Consider the following 23,089-nt stretch of genomic DNA (forward strand, 5'->3'; position numbering starts at 1 on the left):
TGTAGGCCTACTGTGTTTGTCATTGTCGCCTGTTGCCACAAGTGCGAACTTTATATTATTCTAAGTGGGACAAGCAACTGCCAAATAGTGGGAGAAATATGTTGAAAACTTTATAATGAGCTGATTACATTACATTTCACGCAAAACCAAATATTTGAATAATTTTCGAACACTCTGCCAGTGAACAGTGCTAGCAAAATAATGTCATCACACGAAGGGAGCAAGGGAAATTAAGTGACTAACAACAGACGTGAATGAAATACATACCTACAGACTTCAACATTCGTTAGTCCTTGTTCATGTGATCCTTCTGATACAGTTTCTGTCGCTGTCTGTAGGCACTTTCCTTTTCCTGTAATAGTTTTGCACGAAGTCTAGCGATCTGCACATTCTGACACTTCACACGATTTTGTAAGACACTTGATCTAACCACTTCATCGCCAAAGCAGGTCTGTGTTGACGATTCACACGAATCTGGCACTGATACATGGAGAGTTGAACTGGTTGCTTCTATGCCATAGGACCGTTTTATAGCTTTAGATGGATTGTCGAATCTTTGTGGCAATTTACTCTTCATCGTCAGTTTAGGTAGCTTATTTGGGATGTCAAACAGTGTGGGTACTGAATTCCACAAGAGTTTATTACTGTCTTCGTTCATGGACTGGTTTTATTCGAAATGTAGCGAACAAAACCTAATATTATTATACAGGTAAACTGGGTCTTTTTTCATAAGGTCTTCTCGTCTGCTATTAACTATTCATTTTCTGCTCCTAAAACGAAACATTAATCATTAATACACATGTAGTTTGTAAGTGAATCCTGACGATAACTCGATGTTACATACCTCTCAGGATCCTTAGGAAACCTAAAAAAAAGATGGCTGTGGTGTCTTCTTCCTTTTTTTTTTTTAACAAGAGGTTGAGCCCCTCCACGCCCACACCGGCATGATGGCCAACACAAAAGGTCTACTGCCATCTCTGCGTAAGGGTTAGTATTCACTAAAGTGAGGTGTCGCAGGATGTGGGTACTGCGATGTTTGCGTACGTCTGGTTAGGATTAACCATTAATACGCGCTCATCTGGAGATAGATTGGTCGAAATCTGACGAAGGGTAGCGGTTTGAAGGGCAGAGGAAAAAAAAGTGCCAAGGCAAGAGCCAAGGGAAAAAAACCTCTGCGAAAGTTAGGTCGGGCGGCAAGAGCAGTAGCGGTTGTCTTGCTGCCTGCGATAGGTTGTGCAAGGATAGGCTTTGTTACTAGTGGGTATCATGCATGTCGATACCTTGACGTTGTGCGTTTGTGCTGCTCGGCGGCTGGCGCTGGGTGCTGGTACAGAGTCCTCGTTCGGCGTCCTGCAACCTGCAACAGTTATGTTTGTTATCGGTCTTGTGTCCGATAGGTCATATACCGGAGGCACAGTGTGAGGGAGTGTTGGGAGATTGTTCGTGCGTCTGTGGGCGAGCTCGTCGGTGTCCCTGCTGTGGCCTGTTGGTCGGCTCTAATAGCAGCTGGTAGTTGCCAGTCAGTATTGCTGATATGCAGGGGCTTACCGACGTTTGTCGCTGTTTGCGTATGTTAGTTTACCATAGGTGGTTATGCCCTAGCTAGCAGTGTCTTTGGTCGCTTGTGTTTCCAACTGTGGTTGTGATCGTAGTTTCCCAGAGTGAGGATGAAAGGATTGTTCGAGTGTCTCGAGTTCCTGTATAGTCGTGTGGCGTGTTTCTTGAATACTTCCTTGAGGGTATCAAGGCGGTATTCATGGTGAAGATCCACGGTGCGTGTGTAGCGTGGAGCATTGCTAATGATTCGTAGCACTTTGTTCTGTATGATCTGCAGGCGGCGCAGTCGTGTGGGAGCTGCATATCCCCAGACGGGAGCTGCGTACGTCATCAGAGGTCTAATCAGTGTCGTGTATAAGGACCTCGACACCCTCCTATTCAGTGTGCTTTCCCTGTTGAGCATTGGGTAGAGCTGTTTGAGCCTCGCGTGCGCTCGGTTGGCAACGTATTCGATGTGGTCCCCCCATGTAAGTTTCCGGTCCAGCCAGACACCAAGGTATCTGACTTTCTCTCGGAAACGTATTGGGCGTGTATGTAGTGTTATCGGTCTACAGTGTTGGTGTTTGCGCAGTAGTTTCGGTCTGCGTGTGAACAGAACTGCTTCGCACTTGTCGACGTTTACTTTAATACGCCATCGCTCCAACCAAGGCTCAGCTGTTCTGAGTGCTGTCTGTATTCGTGAATTGATGTTCGACGGTTTCCAGTCTTGCGCGAGGATGGCTGTGTCATCCGCGTAGACGGCTAACGTCGTGTTTTGTGTCGCTGGGAAGTCATTAATGTACAGGTTAAACAAGATGGGCCCTAGGATGCTCCCTTGGGGTACTCCAGCTTGGATACCGTGTTGTGTTGATTGTTTATCCTGCACGTTAGTGTTGAAACATCTGTTCGTGAGATATGAGTGTATGAGACGTACGAGTCCGTCTGGGAAACCAGCTTCGCTTAGTTTGCGTATGAGTCCGTTGTGCCAGAGACGATCGAAAGCCTTTTCGATGTCTAGGAACACGGCCCCTGTGGCTTTGTTCATGTTGTAGCCGTGTGTTATATGTTCGACTACGCGGAGGAGTTGTTGTGTTGTCGAGTGGTGATTCCTGTTGTTGCTGCAATTTATTGCGCTACAAACACTCCCACTTGTAAAAACAATTGTAGAAATCAAAATAAACAACCACTATTCGCTCTCACGATAGCGCCGAACTCACAATTTAACCTATTGGCCGCTTGGGGCGCTGCTGGCGCGGTAGGCAACAAAATCGAGGCGAAGTGTCGCAACTGTTACGTTAGACTGTGGTATAACTGCTTGTTGCGAGTCGTCATGTCAGACAATGAAGTTGCTCGTCTAAAAGCGTTTTATCGGATACAGTGATTGCGCCCTGTCGAGTGTTCCTAGTGGGTGCTTGATAATGAGACGGCTGTGTGTGTGTGCAGGAGCCGTTCCAGTGCGAGGTGGAGCACCAGCTGGGCGTGCGCTGCCTCAACTCGGGGCCCGTCGTTTGCCGCGTCTCGCTGGACCGCGGCGGCTACGTGCCCGGCGAGACCATCGGCATCTCGGCCAGCGTGCACAACCGGAGCCGCGTCACCATCAGCTCCACAAAGGCTTGCCTCACCGAGGTGCGTTTCTCGTCTCTGCACAGCCGCCGAGCTGTTCACTGGCCGGTTACCGTTTGGTCCCATTTGACTACATTATATACATACTACGTATAGCACACAACAGCTAAATGTAACGTCGTAAAATAATTAACCTACATGTTACACTTCAAACAAAAAATTATCAAATTTCATACTAATTTTGTACTTTCAGTTACGTTTGTATTTATATGTATCTCTTAAATTTATGTAAATAATCTTGAAATCATATGGCTACAGTACAAACTCACAAAAAACTATATATATATATATATATATATATATATATATATATATATATATATATATATATATATATATATATGCTTTCAATAATGGTTGGTGTTTTATAATTGGGTATAAATATTATTTTCAGGCATAGCTAACTACAGTACATACATAAGATTAATAAAATATCCCTCATTATTTACATAATACTGCTCTATATTGTAATATTGCTTTTGGGCTACATAATCATTAAGGAGGATTGTTTTAACCGAGGACAGTCCTATTGTTCTCAAAAACTTGACGATAACAGTATGAATTGACTGCAGCACTTGCAAATGTTAAAATATCACAATATCTCACAGTACAAATGGGTATTGATACGAGGGCTATCCACAAAGTACATTACGTTTTGGAATTAAAAATAAATAAAGTATTGGAATTTTTTTTATATGCAGATGAAAGCCACACTTAAATACTACTTTTCTACATAGTTGCCATTTAAATTAAGGCACTTATCGTAGCGATGGACGAGCTTGGAAATTCCTTCCTCGTAAAATTCGGCCGCCTGCGCCTTCAACCACGTGGTTACCTCTTCTTGAAGCTGTGCGTCGTCATCAAAACGCTGCATAGCCAACGACTTCTTCATTGCTGGGAATAAGTGGAAGTCGCTCGGTGCCAGGTCGGGACTGTACGGCGGATGAGGAAACAACTCCCACTTAAAAGATTCGACAACTTCACGAGTGGCATTTGCCGTGTGGGCCCGGGCGTTGTCGTGAATCAGCATGATCTTTGAGCCCAACTTTCCCCTGCGCTTGTTTTGTATTGCTCTTCTGAGGTTGTGCAGAGTTTGGCAATACCTTTGAGAGTTTATTGTAGTGCCTCTTTCCAGGAAATCCACAAAAATCACACCTTTTCTGTGCCAAAAGAGGTAACCACGTGGTTCAAGGCGCAGGCGGCCGAATTTTACGAGGAAGGAATTTCCAAGCTCGTCCATCGCTACGATAAGTGCCTTAATTTAAATGGCAACTATGTAGAAAAGTAGTATTTAAGTGTGGCTTTCATCTGTATATAATAAAAAATTTTCCTATACTTTATTTATTTTTAATTCCAAAACGTAATGTACCTTGTGGATAGCCCTCGTACAATCAATGCAGATCACGCAGAAGCGATGAGAACAGTAAAATATGTTACTCTGTTACTCTAGAACTTTAAATCGGCACACGATCTTGTACACACAGTCTGGCACAAGGGAAAATTCCTAAGTCAGCTTTTATATATAAATAAACATTTGGATTGCATTATCAACGAATAAAACTGAGTGTGAATTTATGTTTAGGTGCAAGTCTTATAAAGTTGAAATAAAATTGGACCCAGAATTGAAACTTGTGGAAGGCCTTATAAAATAATCAACCGATCAGAGAAGGAATTTCCCTGGCTTGTTGACATAACTACCCATTGTTTTCTGTTCGTGAGATATGACATAAACCATTCTAAAGCATAACTCCCAGTAACCTGTCTTTCTGCTTTATACAGGAGCAAGTGCTGGTTTACACAGTCAGATGCTTTTGTGAGGTCACAGAATAATTCTGCTACTTTGCTCGACTTGTCTAAGGTGCAACTGATTTTTTTTTTTCATAAACTCAAGCCATGTTGATTATCCGAAATTGTATTTAATTTTTCTATGCATTAGCACCACACTCTCCAATATTTGTGAAAACACTGGATGAATAGAGACTGGGCAGTAGTTCCCCAGACCTTCTTGTGAGTCTTTTTTAAACAAATGTTTTATGCCTGCATAATTTAGGGCATCTGGAAAGTGGCCTTCTTCAAGTGATTTATTAATTATTGAGCAAAGAGGCAAAGGGGGTGAGCTATTATCGTGGCAGCTCCTTTAACTGCTTTGATATGTATGCCACTCTTCCCAGAAGAATCTTTGTTTTTTAGCTTAATGAGGTATTCTCTACATCTTTGGCTGACGTTTTCTCAAATTTATTGATGTATTCTTCTGCCTGCTGGCCCAAATGTACTTTTTATGTATAAGCATCTACATCTGATACAGTTTCTTTAAAAAATTATTGAATTATTCTGATATCTGACCAACATTTGTTTCAATTTTATTTCTCCCCTTAATTTTGGAAATATCTTTTCTGTCAGTTCTAATTCCCAGATCTGATTTTATGACAAACCAAGCAGTCTCTGATTTGTGTCCATGGGCCAGGACGTGTTTTTGTAAGCCATATCCTTTACTGATTTCACTACCCTCTTAAATAAGATTTTATACCATTTAACATAACTAATGGCAACAGGGTCTTCATTATATTTCAGTTGCTTGTGCAGTTGTTTTTCTCCCCTTTGGATATTTGTTCTAGCAGTGATCCATTTCAGCTTATTTGACACTTTTGTGTGGCATACTCTAAGTGGAAAAATTTCATTAAATAGTAAGCACAACCTCCAGTTCCATGTCTTTCCATTTCATATGGGAGCAAGTGATGGTTTATACAATCAAATGCTTTTGTGACATCACAGAATAACCCTGAAACTTTTCTTGACTTGTCTAAGGCAGAACTGATTTTTTTCACAAACTCATTAATAGCCTTTATTGTATTTTTGCCTGTTTGAAAGCAATATTGATCATCTGAAATTATATTTGATTTTGTCTATAAATTTTTTAATTTACATTACCACAACTCTCTCCAATATTTGTGAAAAAATTAGTGGAAAAATTCATTAAGTACATGTAAAACATTTTCTAAAAATAGGTAAAAATTCACAGAGATTGGAATATCATTTTCAGCTTGCCACTTTCATATGTTCTAATTTAGAGCAGAACAATTTTAAATTTTCAATGGTAAAATGTGGTTTGCTATAAGTTTTCATAGTACTTGGTTCATTTACATTATTTCAATAAACAGAGCAAAGCGGTCTGAAATCCTAAGTCTTCCTTGTGTCATCAGCTTTATAATTTGTTAAAATATTGTCAGTACAGATTCATGTACTTTTTATTTTCTTATGTGACTCCATGAAGTTTACCTTGAAACCAAATTTTTTGGTTAAATACATACACTTTATTGAGCCACTGGTTACATTCTCAAGCAGACGCTTTAATAGTTGTGTGTCTAAGTAGTGAAGATATGCTTAAACAATTCTGTCTGTGTGGTCTTTATTTCTTGTGTCATATGAATGTACACCTGCATTCTTTTTGGTAATATGGTGTCTTCTGTTAATGAGACTATTACTCACCAAAGCAAATTGAAGACCTGGCCAGGGTATCAGAACTGTGGAATATTGTCACACACTACACTTCTGTACACCAATGTCTTGCAAAGTACAACAATTAAACACTGACTGACACTTTTGTTAGATGATAGTCCTTGTGCACTTTGATATTTATTCACAATGTAATGTCTATAACATATTCACCACTGACAGGTTTAATTCTGATTTTTTTAAATGCTATGTTTTGTTGTAACAAATTCATATTGTTTGTGCACAAGATGACACATTCATCCCAACAACTTTTAAAAACAAATTCCATAGCATACTTTTTCCTTGTAGTTTTCTTGATCATGTTAAAAGTTCAGCTCCGTGCAACATAAAAATGTGATATTTTGCAAAGTTGTTTTTTTGTATAGTTCATAGTATTTCAGAAATTACTGCCCAAATATGCATTTACCCATGTCATAAATGGAATATTTATTGTAAGAATTTTACTTCATGTTTTTTTGGGGTACGTTCTTGAGTACCACTCTTCTCATCACCATGTCCCTTGTGCCGTAATTTGCACAGAGAGTCATCAGTCATCTGACTGGTTTGATGTGACCCATTATGAGTTTCTCTCATGTTTCAAATTTTCTTTTCAGAGTAGCACCTGCAACTTATGTCTCCAATTATTTGCTGTATGTATTCCAATCTCTGTCTGCCCCAGCAGTACTCTACAACTTCCGTGAATAACATGAAAGCTAGTCCATAATGTCTCAGCATATGTGCTATCATCCTGTTCCTTCTTCTTGTCAGTGTTTCCCATATGTTCTTTCCACAATGATTCTGTGAAGAACCTCCTCATTCCTTACCTTATCACTTAACTAATATTCAGCATTCACACCACTTCGTAAATGCTTCAATTTTTTTCTGTTCTGGCTTTCACACAGTCCATGTTTCACTACCATACAATGCTATGCTACAAATGTTAGAAATTTCTTCTTCAAATGAAGGCCTATGTTTCTTGGACAAAAATGACATTATTGCCAGTGCTTCTCTGATTTTTATGTTCTTGCTCTATCCATCATGTGTTATTTTGCTGCCCAGGTAGCAGAATTCCTAAACTTTGTCTGCGTCGTGATCCCCAGTTCTGACGTTAAGTTTCTCGCTGTTCTCATTTCTACTACATCTCATTACTTATGTCTTTCTTGGATTTACTGTCAATTCATATTCTGTATTCATGAGACTGTTCTTTCCATTCAGCAGATCCTGTAAAACTTCTTCACTTTCACTGAGAATCAGAAAATCTTATCATTGATATACTTTCACCTTGAATTTTAATCCCACTCTTGAAACTTCCTGTTATTTCTGTCATAGCTTCTTCAATGTATAGATTGAACAATAGGGTCAAAAGACTACATCCCTGTCTTACACTCATTTTAATATGAGGACTTCATTCTTAGTCTTCCAGTCTTATCGTTCTTTTTGGTTGTTGTATGAACTGTATATTATCCACCTTTGCCTATACTTAACCAAATTTTTCTCAGAATTTCAAACTTCTTGCACCATTTCAGTTTCAAATGCTTTTTCCAAGTCAATATATCCTATGAATAAGTGTTGATTTTTCTTCAGCCTTGCCTCCATTATCAACCACAGCATCAGGACTGCCTCCCTGGAGGAGCCTTTACCTTTCCTAAAGCAAAACTGATTGTCAGTTAACAGACTCTCACCTTTCTTGTCCATTCTTATTTATATTATTCTTGTCAGCAACTTAGGTGCATGAGTTGTTAAGCTGATTGTGTGATAATTCTCGCACTTGTCAGCGCCTGCTATCTTTGGAATTGTGGGGATGATGTTTTTCTGAAAGTCTGATGGTATGCTGCCAGTCTCATACATTCTATACACCATATCATTTAGTTGTCACTTCCCTCAGGCATTTTGATCTATCCTTTCTGCCTTATTTGATCTTAATTCATCCACTCTTCTTTTAAATTCTGAATCTAGTGCTGGATGCCCTATCTGTTCCCTGTCGACTCCTGTTTCTTCTTCAATCACATCATCAAACAAGTCCTCTCCTTGATAGTGGCAGACAGAGGCATTAAAGACAGGACAATATCAGTGGCTCTTTCTTTGTGTGTGTGTGTGTGTGTGTGTGTGTGTGTGTGTGTGTGTGCATGCGCGCGCACACTCATGAAGCACCGTCTCTGAATTTTCCTTTATCTCATCTATCGTTGAAAATTTTTGTCCTTTCAGTGTCTTATCATCATAACTGTAGACCCACCTCTCATCATCAGTTATGATTCTCTGACAGAGCATATTGTTCTAATTTGCACAATCCAAAAGCTCTTCACACACTGTGATGGGAAGGTCATTCAAATGAGCCATGGGACCAACTTGGCAGCAACATGATACATTCCAAGTTACTGTGTCAGGATTTCATGATATGATCCAACAGAAATATTACATTCTTCTGCAATCTCTCAGACTGTCAGTCTTTGATTGGCATGCACATTTTCATTGATGTTCCTGACGTGAGCGTTGTCAGTAAACACTGAAGAGTGTTCTGACCAAGGATCATCTTTAAGTTCTATCTGGCAGATTTGTAACACCGAGTACGGCTTAAGCACCCATTGCCGTAAGCTTCCTGCAACATTTGGTGAGTCTGTGTAGAGGGTATCTTGAGTTTCATGCAATATTTAATGCAGACGCGTTACTCCTCTAACTCTGCCATCTTGAAGTTCGAGAATTGTGCAGTGCATCGTTCTACTCAATACAGCACTGAACAATAATTAACAGATATACAACAATGAAACTTCCAGCAGTTACACATTAAACACAGGGGTGTGCAGGCACGCCAACTGCATTTCGCTCCAAGACACCGTCGGTGCGAAATTGTGGATGGTACAGAATTTTCTGAACAGACCTCGTTTGTAACTTTAGGATACAAGCAGAAATGATCAAAAATCTAAAATACAAAGTAATTAATTAATTCATTGATTGTGTTACATAGGTCCCATGAAGAAGACGAACCTTCAGAGATATGAAATGAGTCAGTCACCATCATCATCATAATCAATGGCCATTCAGTATCTACTGCTGGAAATAGGCTTCTTCCAAAATTATTCATACATTACAATCTTCAGATTTCCACATCCAAGTTTGTCCTCCTTTTTCCTTTTGTCATCTAGCTATCTTCCATTATTGTGGGAAAAACCAATACAGAATCTGTTAAGTCCATCTCCCATCATTTTATCTTGCTATATGTTTGTTTAATTTATAAGCTGTGACCATTAATGCCAACTTCTGGTGCCAGAAGGTCAGTTTTGCTTTGTTATATTAAGACCTAAACTGCTACCCGTGCTTCACATATAGGTCTCTTCAGCTGTCATAACCTAGGCTATTGTTGTTGTGTCATCAGCAAACATTCTTTTCTGAAACACCATTTAAAGTGATTGGAAGCTCATTTACATATAGGTTAAGAACAAGTGCAGGCCAAGTTGGTACTTATGGTACTCCACCTTATGTTCCCCCATTATGAGGTTAGTTTCAAACCTGTTACACAATCTGTCAGTAAGACACTCTGCTTTCTGATGTGAAGGTAAGAGTCTGTCAACATAGGAGGGAGACCATTAATGCCATAACACTTTAGTTTGTGACGTAGATTTTTGTGATGCACATGATAAAATGCTCTAGGAGGACTTCACTGGGGAAGTCTCATATTGCTTTCTCTGTGGAGAATCTCTTATGAAAGCGAAACTGAGAAACAGTTAACAATTTCTGCACAGTTAAATGAGTCAGTTTTTTTGCTATGGGCAACTTTATATGCTTTTGAAGAGTGAAAAAGGTTTGTAATTAGAGATGCTTTGTTTACTTTAAGCTTTCTAGATGTATTTTACTTTTCAGTTTTATCCATATTTGTAGTATGGGGAAACAAGACTCAAAGTTGTGCATGAGTATGCTTGACAAAAGGTTAAATTTTGCATATCCGAGTCTGTGTTACAAGTTGCTCCCCAGTGTTCTTCCTGAAATTTCTGTCTAAACGCCATGATCAAGTCACTTTTTACAATTCTGTGATACTTTTCCTCTATAATCTGTACCTAACTGGTCAGTATATTGCGCTGATAACATTTGGTCATCATTGTCAGATAAGCTACTGACCATTGGTTTTACAGCTAAATCACTGCAAGTAGTTGGGACTGGTAACAAAATGGGACTGGATGTTGTTCTGTGTTCTTCATTCCTCATAGGGAGTTTTACCAGTGTTTCCAAACTGGTCCCTCTTTCCTCCCTGATGAAGGAACTAACAGTTCCAAAAGCTAGAAATAGTTTTTTCTACTTTTAATATCGTGATGCTCATATTCACGTAAAAGGCTATGCAACAGTTATAACAGAGCTGTCATATAACATGACTGCATTCACAGATGGCCTTGTTTCTGATAGGGTGGGATGCGCCTGTGGCGGGACTGAAATAGGATGTGCTGGAAGGGTGCATAGGGCAGGGCTTCAGTTTAAGTCTTCTACTGGGATACGAGCCATATGGCAAGGGTATGGGAGTAGGTATTGCATAAGGATGGGTGTGGGTGATGCAGTGCCACGTTATATCTACATCTACATGGATACTCTGCAAATCACATTCAAGTGCCTGGCAGAGGGTTCATCAAACCACCTTCACAATTCTCTGTTATTCCAGTCTCGTATAGCACGCGGAAAGAATGAACATCTATAACTTTCTGTACGAGCTCTGATTTCCCTTATTTTATCATGGTGACCATTCCTCCCTATGTAGGTCGGTGCCAACAAAATATTTTCACATTTGGAGGAGAAAGTTAGTGATTGGAATTTCATGCGAAGGTTCCACGCAACGAAAAATGCCTTTCTTTTAATGATTTCCAGCCCAAATCCTGTATCATTTCTGTGACAAGCTCTCCCATATTTCGTGATAATACAAAACATGCTGCCTTTCTTTGAACTTTTTCGATGTACTCCGTCAGTCTTACCTGGTAAGGATCCCACACCACGCAGCAGTATTCTAAAAGAGCACGGACAAGCGTAGTGTTGGCAGTCTCCATAGTAGGTCTTTTACATCTGCTAAGTGTCCTGCCAATAAAACTCAGTCTTTGGTTAGCCTTCCCCACAACAGTTTCTATGTGTTCCTTCCAATTTAAGTTGTCCGTAATTGTAATACCTACGTATTTAGTTGAATTTACAGCTTTTAAGTTAGATTGATTTATCGTGTAACCGAAGTTTTAACGAGTTCCTTTTAGCACTAATGTGGATGACCTCACACTTTTTGTTATTTAGGGTCAACTGCCACTTTTCACACCATTTAGATATCTTTTCTAAATCACTTTGCAGTTTGTTTTGATCTTCTGATGACTTTATTAGTTCATAAACAACAGCGTCTTCTACAAACAATCGAAGATGGCTTCTCAGATTGTCTCCAAAATCATTTATATAGATAAAGAACAGCAAAGGGCCTATAACACTACCTTGGGGAACGTCAGAAATCACTTCTGTTTTACTCGATGACTTTCCGTCAATTACTACGGACTGTGACCTCTCTGACAGGAAATCAGAAAACCAGTCACATAACTGAGACGATATTCCATAAGCACGCAGTTTCACTATGAGCCACTTGTGTGGTGTAGTGTCAAAAGCCTTCCGGAAATCCAGAAATAAGTAATCGATCTGAAATCCCTTGTCAATAGTACTCAACACTTCATGTGAATAAAGAGCTAGCTGTGTTTCACAGGAAAGATGTTTTCTAAACCCATGTTGACTGCGTATCAATAGACCATTTTCTTTGAGGTAATTCATAATGTTTAAACACAATATATGTTCTAAAATCCTGCTGCATATCGACTTTAATGATATGGGCCTGTAATTTAGTGGATTACTCCTACTACCTTTCTTGAATATTGGTGTGACCTGTGCAACTTTCCAGTCTTTGGGTACAGTTCTTTCATTGAGCGAATGGTTGTATATGATTGTTAAGTATGGAGAGGTGGGACGATTGTGAGCAGGATGTTCCTCATTCTTAGCCATGGTGATAGGTAGCTGAAGCCCTGGCAAAGGATGTGGCTAAACTGTGACTGTTTGAGGCAATACTGGCCAATGAAGGATGTGCCACTTTGCATGTTGTTCATGGGGGTGATGGGAGAATTAGAAGTATGCATGTTTACATGGATTTAACAACAAATTAATGGTACTTACTAATGTACTACACATGTTCAGTTAAATATTGATGTATGAAGTTGTAGAGGTTGCCCAGAAGAAGTAATTTTAGATCAGATTTTGCTTTGATACTTTCCAGATATTTTATGTTATTGGACAAATGATCAGACATTTCTGTGGTTGCGTACTGATATCTTTGCTGAACACTGACATCTTTGGTAATAAGTAACAATGCTCATTTTCCTTCTAGTGCTGTAGTTGTGGACATAGCTTTTCCTCTTTATAATTACAATGAATTATTAATGAAGAACTTTAGTACTGAAAGTAAGCTGTAGATTTTGAAGATGTAGTTATAATGCCTAGCTCTTTGATGATCCACCCATGAGTTGACTCTGAGCTAAAACACGTATGATCCTCACTGCTTGCTTTGGTGCAGTCAAAACTTTGCTCCTAACATCAGAAAGCAACACAATGAGTAGTGTAAATATGCAAAAGAAGTTGTACCTACGTACAAGAGGAAGCCCAGTCACTTCATAATGTAGCTTGCAACAACAAATAGTTGTATCCTTTCAGTGTCCTGATTGCCTTTGTGTGCTGCCCACAGACAATCCAGTATGTGTCACGCAATAAAGTGGTGCAGACAGAAACTCGTGAGCTGGCAGCTCTGAGTCGCGGTAAGGTGCGGCCTGGGGACTCGGACGAATGGCGCGGGGAGCAGCTGTATGTGCCGCCACTGCCGCCCACCAATCTGCGTGGTTGCCACCTCATTAATGTCCAGTATGATGTCTATGTGAGTTGTCTCTCCTCAGTGCTTTACTCTTCCCAGTAATATTACTGATATAATTGTTTATTCAGAAATCATTTCTTAGAGTATCTGTACTGGAATACTTTTATAAATATTTCTTTTTATTTTTTCTCTCTTCTCTAATTCTTTTCAAGTGTTATTTCTTTTTTTCATTCTTTTGTTGACTTGGATCCTGTGTTCTTCTTTTGTCTTGTGGTTTCTAGTTCTTGTATGTTGATGGTATTACTGAAGTTTTCTTGATCTTTCATGTTGCCTTTTGTCACGTGTAGCTGTTTGAGACCATCCATAACTTTCTTTATCCACTTAAGTTTTCCCTTGCCCGAATATATGAATTTGAGAATTTTTTTTGTTATTCTGTTCTCTTTCATCTTGTGAATGTATCTGTAAACTTGATTCTTCTTTTGTTATATGTGTCTCTATTCTTGTTTCTGTGTTTGCATACTTCTGATGTTACTCTCTTCATCCAGAGTCCTTTTCTATTTACTAGTCTGAATTTTTTTCAAGATTTTTCTGTTCCTGATACTCCTATTTCTCTAATTTCTATTGTCCACCAATTTGTGTTATTTCAGTTGTGTATTTCTTTGTGGCTTTCTGGAAGTATCACTGAGTTTTAGTGTCTCAATTTTGTGTTGATGGGTTTTATTGTAGAGTGTCCATATGAGCATGTATACTTTTTAGGGTTTTGTGATTCTTTTTTGATTTGCTTCTAAGTCACTCTTTGATGGCTTAATAATTTCTTCTAATTATTTAAAATGAAGGTCTGTGTCCTTTTCTCACGGGTTTTTACTGTATGGCTATTGGCCAGCAGTAATCTCTTAAAGTACTGCATAGAGCTGAATAATTTCTGAGAATAATGTATGAAGTAAATAAATGCACATATAGCATGGGTATCTTTAAGGATCTCATAATTCTCAAACTCACTTCCCAGTATATTTACTCTTGAATGTGTTTTTGTTGAGGACAATAAAAGCAAGTTTCAGCTGATCTGTTTTTTACACAATCAATATACAATATAATGTTCATGTTAACTTTACCTATTTACCTATTCAGAGTGGAGTTATGGACTCTAGTACAAAAGTGTTCAATAATTTCTATAGTTATATAAAGGAAGAATTTGGGGAACCAACCCAATTCAAAGAAAATTAAAAACATACCTCATTAGCCATACATTTTTCAAATTATCTAATTACCCAAATGCAAGGAAGTTCTGTGAGCTACATGGCAAGTACACTGAGGCATGAATACTGTTACACTGTGATGGAAATTTTCATCACATAATGAGAATTAAATGATTCCATTCAGCATTGGTACCCATTATCAACATCACTATGAGGTTTGACCTCCATGGTCACAAATACACTCATAGCCTGCAAATAACATCTGGAGGAATTTACTGCAATGCCTGTGTTAGCTTATAAAGATTGCTGGCTGGATTATATGTCTTTCCATCACATCCTGTACGTGCTCAGTGTGTGACAGATCAAGAGACCTGGGAGACTAGTCCAGGACCCGCATGTCCCTAAAGGCATCTGTGGTGCGCACTGCAATGTGGGGTCTTGCCTTAGTCTGCTAGCATATGTTATTCATTTCATGGTCCTGACAAGCACAGCAAAAAACCTCCATCTTTACTTACATGCTAATTCAATTGCAACTGCTTCCTTAGTAACACTATCCCAATAGCTGGAAGTGCATGCCAGAATCTCAGTGTTATTATATTTCCATAGGATGACTGGTGTCAAGACGATGTTCTGCAATAGCATATTTGCTTGGCTGTTGTACCTTAGTTTATCATTTATGCTCAATACACCTGTTCTTCACAGTCCTGATAGTCTGACCAGTAAATGATGTGTCACAACTGCTGTTGTCATCCATCTATTTCTTTGGATTTTGTGCAAGACCTTTCAACAGTAGTCTGCTATGGTAGTCATTGTAGGCATCACACAAGGACAGTCAACTGTGTTTCATTCAGTATCTTTCCATCAGATTCCCTATGCTTTGTTTTACATATATTATGTAGTAGTTTCTATTCCCTTAGAAGTTTCTTGACAGCAGCCGCATACCATCAAGGGTCCGTATCATCATGAACTGTTCTACTGGATGTATTGCTATCCAGTGCAAAATCAACTATTCTTTTAAATGGTTCAAATGGCTCTGAGCACTACGGGATATTCTTTTAAACTTCAGCCATAGTTCTTCTACAATCTCTTGTCCTGAGCTAAAAGTTTCTCAAGTTCCTTATTGAGACATGACACCACTGTTTCTTTATCGGGCTTACTGAACATATAAATCTTTCTACTTGCTGGACAGTTGTCCAGTTGGACTCTCCTCCTCCCCCTCACCCCCCCCCCCCCCCCCCCCAGATATGGCTCTGAAAGTGAGAATTAACCCACAATCACCTTAAAATCTCAAGAATCCAAGCTGCAGACAGGTATAATATACTGAAGGATGGAGAAGGAAACTGAGGCTCTGTTAGATGATATTTAGTTTGGCATTAGGGCAGGTAAAAGCATCAGAGAGACTGTTTGGATGTTGAGAATGGAAGCAAGACTTAGGAAAAATCAGAAAATTTTCATAGTGTTAGAAAAAGTTTTTGATTATGTCAAATGGTAGATGATGTTTGAAATTTTTAGGAAGATAAAAATAAACATTTGGGAATGAGTGGTAATATACAATGCACACAACAACCAAGAGGGAAAAGTAAGGAAAGAAGACCAAGAACAAAGTTCTTGGACAAAAAAGGGTGGAAGGTTAAGATGCAGACTTCCTCATCTACTTTTCAACCTATACGTCAAAGAAGCAGTGATGGAAATAAAAAAAGAGCTTCAAGTGAAATTAAAATTCAGTTTGAAAGGGTATGATGATGTAGCTTTCCTCAGTGAAAGTGAGGAAGAATTTCAGGGCCTTCTAAACGGAATGAACAGTAAATGAAAGTAAAATATGGTATGAGAGCAAACCAAAGACAGATGAAAGTAATGAGAAATAGCAGAAAGGAGACTAATAATAAAGTTAACATTGAAAGTGAGAACCATGTAGTAGGCGAAGTGAAGAAAGCGAAGTAGTGTATGACAGATGAAGTAAGGAAGGCATAAGATGCAGGTAACCAGAGCAAAAGAGAGCGTGTGTCACTAAAAGATGTCTACTATCAAACAGAGGCCGTAATTTGAGAAAGAAATTTCTGAGAATGTACATTTGGCATACAGCATTGTAAGCATATGAAAGTGACCATAGGAAAATCAGAAAAGAAGATAATCAAAGTATTTGAGAAAATGTTGTAGAAAATGCTGAAAATTAAGTCTACTGAGAAGGCAGAAAATGAGGAAAAGTGTATGTGGAAAACAGTGAGTAGACAAAGGGGTAGGATGACAGGACATGTATTAGGACATAAAGGAAAATTACTTGCAGGATAATGAGAGCAATAGATGGGAATATATCCAACAAATAATTGACTGGTGATAAAAGAGGAAAAAGGCCTTGGAGGAAGTGTTGTATAAGGTGAACAGATTAGAGGAGCAAGGATGTGGGAAAATGAAGACAGCTGTGGAGTGAAGAGGGGCCGATGGTTGAGAGGGAAAGGCAGCAGGGAAATGAGGTCAGAATGTGATACTGGGGAGCCCACCCTGGTGCAGGCAGGGGAACTTGTGGGTGGCACATGATGAAATGGGTGAATGGATTGGGAGAGAGCACAGATTGCTCTTAGCCATAGTTTGACATTATACACTCATTCAAGTGGACAGCTGTTGTGAATTATGGAAAGGATGTTCTTCATTTCAGGGCATGATGAAACCTGGTCAAAATCCTGGCAAAGGCTATGGTTACATCATTCTGAGTTGATAATATGTAGTGTGTGGGGACCTACTTTGTGGCTGCTTTGTGGTGGTGATTGGAGAATTAGGATATGGGGTGCAAGAGAATTGTGTCTGTTTATGCAATACAACACATATACTATAATACTCTCTATTAAATCACTGAATGAGTAAGAACTGCCCATTTAGAAGAGCAGATACCCACTGTGTGCGTGTGTGTGTGTGTGTGTGTGTGTGTGTGTGTGTGTGTCTGTGTGTGTGTGTGTGCGTGTGTGTGTGTTTGTTTGAACCCCATGCACAACATGCAACAATCCTTACCTGCAAACAGGAGAGCTTCCTCTTTTGACATGTTTGTGTCATCTCTGCCTGTATATCCGTAACCACTAACTCTTCCTGCTCATTACCTTTTCCATGTTATTTGTGAATGTGTCTAACTTTATAGAAGAATGAAAATACAAAAAGTTGAAAGTTCAAAAAGTGAGTTAAACTATTCTGTTTCTTCGTCATGAGTGCTCCATGCTTTTTCATTACGGTGAGTTGTCTTTACTTGTTCAGTTGTTTTGTTTTCCAGCCAAGATATCCCATTACTACACCTAATATTAAATTAAGAAAAATAATTTGTTCAGTTTAGGTGCAGCAGCCATAATATCAATATGGAAGAAGATCTTACATTATTAAAGCAATTATGCATGAGCCGCAGATAACAGCCAGTTTTTTAGTATGATTTTAGGAATATGAGTCTTTACACTTACTGTTTATGCATCCATACACATGCAGATGTATGTTTGAAATCATCTTTTGTGAAGGCCTTCATTTACTGCTGTGATCTGATTCGTAGACCCAAGATATGTGTTCATCTGAAACAGAGCAGGTCACTATACTAACTGTTTGCAATGCTAGACACTTTCTACCTGTCGGAAATGATCTCTTGTAATGAGTTTACTAGACAGATTTTGATTAGCAACTGGAGTGCATGAAAATAAAATATTATTCAGACTCCAGCCATTGTGGCTTCTAATTGGGTGAAATCGTCTTCCATATTAATTTGTCAGATCTGCTCTCATACAAATTTGTAGCAACTGTATTTTTAATTACAATTTAACATACTTAAATTGTTACAGTTCATCGTAGAACCAAAGAGCCTGGATAAGGAGATTAAGGTGCAACTACCCATCATGCTTGCCACATATCCATTTAGAAATCAAGAGGGCACACTGCAGCGTAAACAGGGCACCCACTATCCGTCAACACTGCCCATTTTCCGACCGTGGCTTGAAGAGAAGACATTTGACTGAAATAGCACTGGTAAAGACTGTGCTTGCGAATTTGTCATAAATAACAAGTGCACTTCTTGTGAAGTCCTTCATTTATTGCTGTGATCTGATACGTAGACCCAAGATATATGTCTGTCTGAAACAGTGCAGGTCACTGTACTAACTGTTTGCAATGCTAGAAAGTTTCTACCCATAGTAAATGATCTCTTGTAATCAGTTTACTAAAAGCATTTTGATTAGCAACTGGAGTGCATGAAATGTTTTTTCAAAGGCAGTTTGAGTATTATTAATCAAATGTTAAAAACACTAAGTAATGTAACAAGAGTTATTTAAATAAATAACTAATATTTAGTGGTTTAGCTTTAAAAACAATACCAACAGAACAGCATTATCATTTGTGAGGTCTGTTGTCTCATGTACATGTGAATACACCACCGTAAATTAATACTTTAAAAAAAAGCACACCCACATTTATGTTCTTAATCCTAACTAAACATGTAATAAGTGAAAGTATTTATTGTACAAAGTAACAATTCATTTATCAAGGAAAAAGTTTGACACATTTATTTAGTATATCTGTCAATATTATTAGCCTCATAGGACAGTGTCATTAACTGTAATATTGACCTGTAACAACTATCATATCATTGTAATACTTATAAACTAGTCTTCAGTCATGAATTCTACATTTCAGTTGAAAGTGTTTATTCTAATATTGTGGATAGAAACATAAAACTGGCAGGAAAGAAATTGTTTCAGATACTTTATATATTTCTGTAAATATGTGCCAATTGTTAGGAATCAATATATCTAGAGTTAATTCTATTTGTTTTACAGCTACTAAATTATTATTATTAGTAGTATTATTAAATGTATATTGAAAGAAATTTTTGTGAATTCTCAAGGAATCTAACTGTGAAAGAAAGTTGTAGTGGGATAATAGGAGGAGTGAAGGTAGCCACTTACTGTATAGTTGAAGTGTTGAACGGTCATTAAGTACACAGACAAATTGAAAACACCAAAGTTTAACTGTGTCGTGAGTAGTTACCTTTAATCCTTCCATTATTTACTAAGGGATTTTTCAACTATAAGGCATAACCATGTGTAACTTTCATTTTGTAAGTAAGAGTATGTGGGAGGAATTACAGTGTTTATGTGGTCTGTTTATCCAGAAACAGTCACAAACAAGGAACAAAACTATGAACCACTATGGCTATCCCAGGCATCCACAAGAGGGGGAACTGTCTCCACCCCCCCCCCCCCCACACCCCCTCCCGTCCCACTCCCCCCTGCTGGATGAGAGGATAACCATCAATTCCCTGGGATATAATAAGTTTTTTTGTGTCACCTATAAGATTTAGTTCTAGTGACGTGACATCTTAGAAATGACAAAATCATTTATATGCAAAATGACAATTTTAGAGTCCTTCCCCCCCGCCCCCCCTCACCCCCTTCTCAGCCCGGAATAAATTTCTGTGTATACCATTATCATTTTTGTTATTACCAATGATGAATGTATATAAACAGAAAGAGACAGAGATACAAAGCTATATTACTTAGAGTACTAAGAATGCCATCAAAAGCAAAACGTAATCATGGAGAAAGAAAGGAATTTTGAAAATGTCATCATGTAAATCAAAATTGAACTCACAAAAGTACTTGCTTAAAAAATGGTACTCTTTATGCGCACCAACATCCAGGTGGAAAAGCCATGATAAAAATGAATTGAGGTAGAATATGTAAAAAAATGGGATTTTATTTTAGGTTGTAAACTAAGAATTTGTAAATGGGATGAAACAGCAGAGAGAGAATTAGTATCACTAGAGAGCATTTGGTGCTTCTGTTCTCCAAGAAATGGGGGAATGAGTAAATTTTACAGGAAAATATCCAAAGATTTGTCTTGTACATAAGAGGTTTGAAGGAGTGTGCATATTAGCACTATTCTTGAACTGACAATGACACAGAATTAAAAGAGATGCTAACAAATAATCAAAAAGAAAAGTTGCATATTGACTACGAGAAATTAAAGAAGAGGTGTCATGGCAGTAAGAAAAGCTTGAACTGAAAAGTATTTCTGATTAGATATCAGAGAAATGTGGGGGAAGTCAACAAACAAGTTAAAGGACAGTGGATGCTGATATATTAATTATAAATATTTTGACTACAAAAAGTGGTTTGGCAACACCAGCAACACTGCTTAAAATTTTCTTAACAGAAATGAATTGGGGAGGGGCTGAGATTGGGGCAAATGAGGTATCCATAAAGCCATAGTGTATGCTAAAAAAGAAAAAAAAGAAAAATATGGATGGAACGTGTGAGTTCACTCATGAGAGAGAGAGAGACCACAAAATTTTTTGGTCATAACATGGGTGCTTCAACAAGCAGAGGTTAGCTGCAGTCCTAGAATTTCTGTAAAGTGCTCATTTTAGAAGAGCATTAAGAGAGAATGGGGAAGCCTTTGCTTTGGAGGGAATGGAACTCTGTCAGATGATGAAAAAGGACAGCTTTACCAGTCAGCGAAGCAGATTTCACTTTCCCCTGTATGTACTGTGCTGACTTTATGTTCCTACAACATGTTTCCTGCTGTCTTTCTGCTCTCCTTCTGCAACTGTAGAGCGAGTCAGTCAGAAAGAACAAATTTGTTCAAAATGTTGAGATGATAAAACTGAAGATGTTTCATATAATACGGTGATTGTTCAACTTTTACTTATTGTTCTTAGAACAAATGTATGTGAACTGGAGTCAGCAATATCATCAGAAGTAATTTAATTATATTAAGGGTGCTTTTTCATGAAAATTTCAAGGACTTTCAAGATAAAAAGTAATGAACTGAGCAAATGGGATATCACATGGGTCTTCCTTTCTACCATCAGAGGAAGGGACATTACTCAGACTTTTAAACATACACACATTTCTTTTATTTGGCAAGAAGCAGTTCCTATGATAGTCACTTTCTCAGCAAATAGTGGCTTTTGGTTCATTTTATTTGAATTTAGCTTCATTGGCAGCAATAGTCATACTTCACATTTTGTCTGACTGACTTCATTGTTTTTCAGTATGGAAGTTTGTAAGTGTATTAGTAAAAATAATTTTTTCCTCTCAGCTATATGATTTGTTCCTTTTACCCTCAGCATAATGAAATAAATATTTCATATGTGTAAATAAAGTTCCAGTGTGTAATCCAGATATAATGTACCAATAGTTTAATAACTTACATTTCTTTGTGGGCCCAACTCTAACCAGGATTAAAATGATTTTGTACTGTTTCTTTGATTTGCTCTTAAATGTCCAGTACTGAAATGTAACTCTCTTGAATAATCAATATGTACATGTAGTAACAATTGATAGCGTATATTACGTCTATAACAGAAATATAGAAATATTAGTGTAGGACCATGTAATAATAAGTTTTTCGTATTTTAAAAGTGGAGTTTGTCACTGTAGGAAAGAATTAGTGACAAACTGAAACTTTGTACTAGTGTTTCATTAATTCATTCAGTAGGTCCAATTTGGAAGAGAAAATTAAAGGCTGTAGGTACTTATTCAGCCACCACAAATTACTTATGAAGTTTCTTTATTCAACTGATTACAAATGACTTGTAATAAAAAATACTTTAAAGGAAAATGTATATGGTTAGCATAAAAGCAACTACTTTGAAAAAAGCTACTATTTTTCTGTGTGTACTGTTTAGCGTTTAGTCAATGTAGGCCCTCCTTATGAATGAAGGCATGCTTGCAATAAGCACTGTCACCTATGTCTATTTTTAATCCCAAAATTTGTGCAATGTAATTAATGTTTCAGTAGCTTAAGTGATAGGTGCAGAGTCCAAGTTCTACTACAATGCTTTTCTTATTTCTCCAGAAAGTTTATACAGGTGCACACTCATCACATCACTATGTGTTAACACTAATAAGTGGTTCAGTTCAATACTGAACACACCTAGTCCACATAAATTTTTGGCTATGATAATCTAAAGAGCAATACTTCACTAAAAGAGTGTTAAGACATTGTGATTTTACCAAATATGTATGTAGATAATACATTTTTATGAAATATTTCTAATTAAAAATTATAATGTTCCTTAATAACACCCTTTGTTTTAATTTTCATCTAATCTTGTCAGACATTTGTCTTTCAGAATCTGTCACCATTAGTGTGAACTAATATTTCAGCAATCCTCATCATTAGATCACAGATTCATAAATTAATTCAACTCATTCCATAGAATCTGCCATGAAGAAGAACACAAGAAAAGTAAAATGAAGCTTTTTTTAGGAACTGCATTACTAATTAACTATTGCTAATCTGTAATAGGATATTTGGAAATACTCAAAGTTGTGGTGTTATCTACTACACACAGTATTCATGCTACACACATTTGTTGAATAATTACTGTTTACTTTAGCTGATTTGTCACAGAAGATAAAAG

General features: G+C 37.9%; 1 protein-coding gene across 1 annotated transcript in view; it reads left to right on the forward strand.

Moving 5' to 3' along the window:
• LOC126483806 (arrestin domain-containing protein 17-like) overlaps positions 1 to 22,748 on the forward strand; it is a 151,302-nt gene extending 128,554 nt beyond the window's left edge. Inside the window, exons 4-6 of the mRNA XM_050106988.1 lie at positions 2,980 to 3,162; positions 13,382 to 13,567; positions 18,507 to 22,748. Of these exons, the coding sequence (XP_049962945.1) occupies positions 2,980 to 3,162; positions 13,382 to 13,567; positions 18,507 to 18,680 (543 nt within the window). The 3' untranslated portion in view covers positions 18,681 to 22,748. The remainder of the gene's footprint in view (positions 1 to 2,979; positions 3,163 to 13,381; positions 13,568 to 18,506) is intronic.
• The last annotated feature ends 341 nt before the right edge of the window (positions 22,749 to 23,089 follow it).

Source organism: Schistocerca serialis, chromosome 6 (genome assembly GCF_023864345.2).
Source record: "Schistocerca serialis cubense isolate TAMUIC-IGC-003099 chromosome 6, iqSchSeri2.2, whole genome shotgun sequence".
NCBI classification, from domain to species: Eukaryota; Metazoa; Arthropoda; class Insecta; order Orthoptera; family Acrididae; genus Schistocerca; species Schistocerca serialis.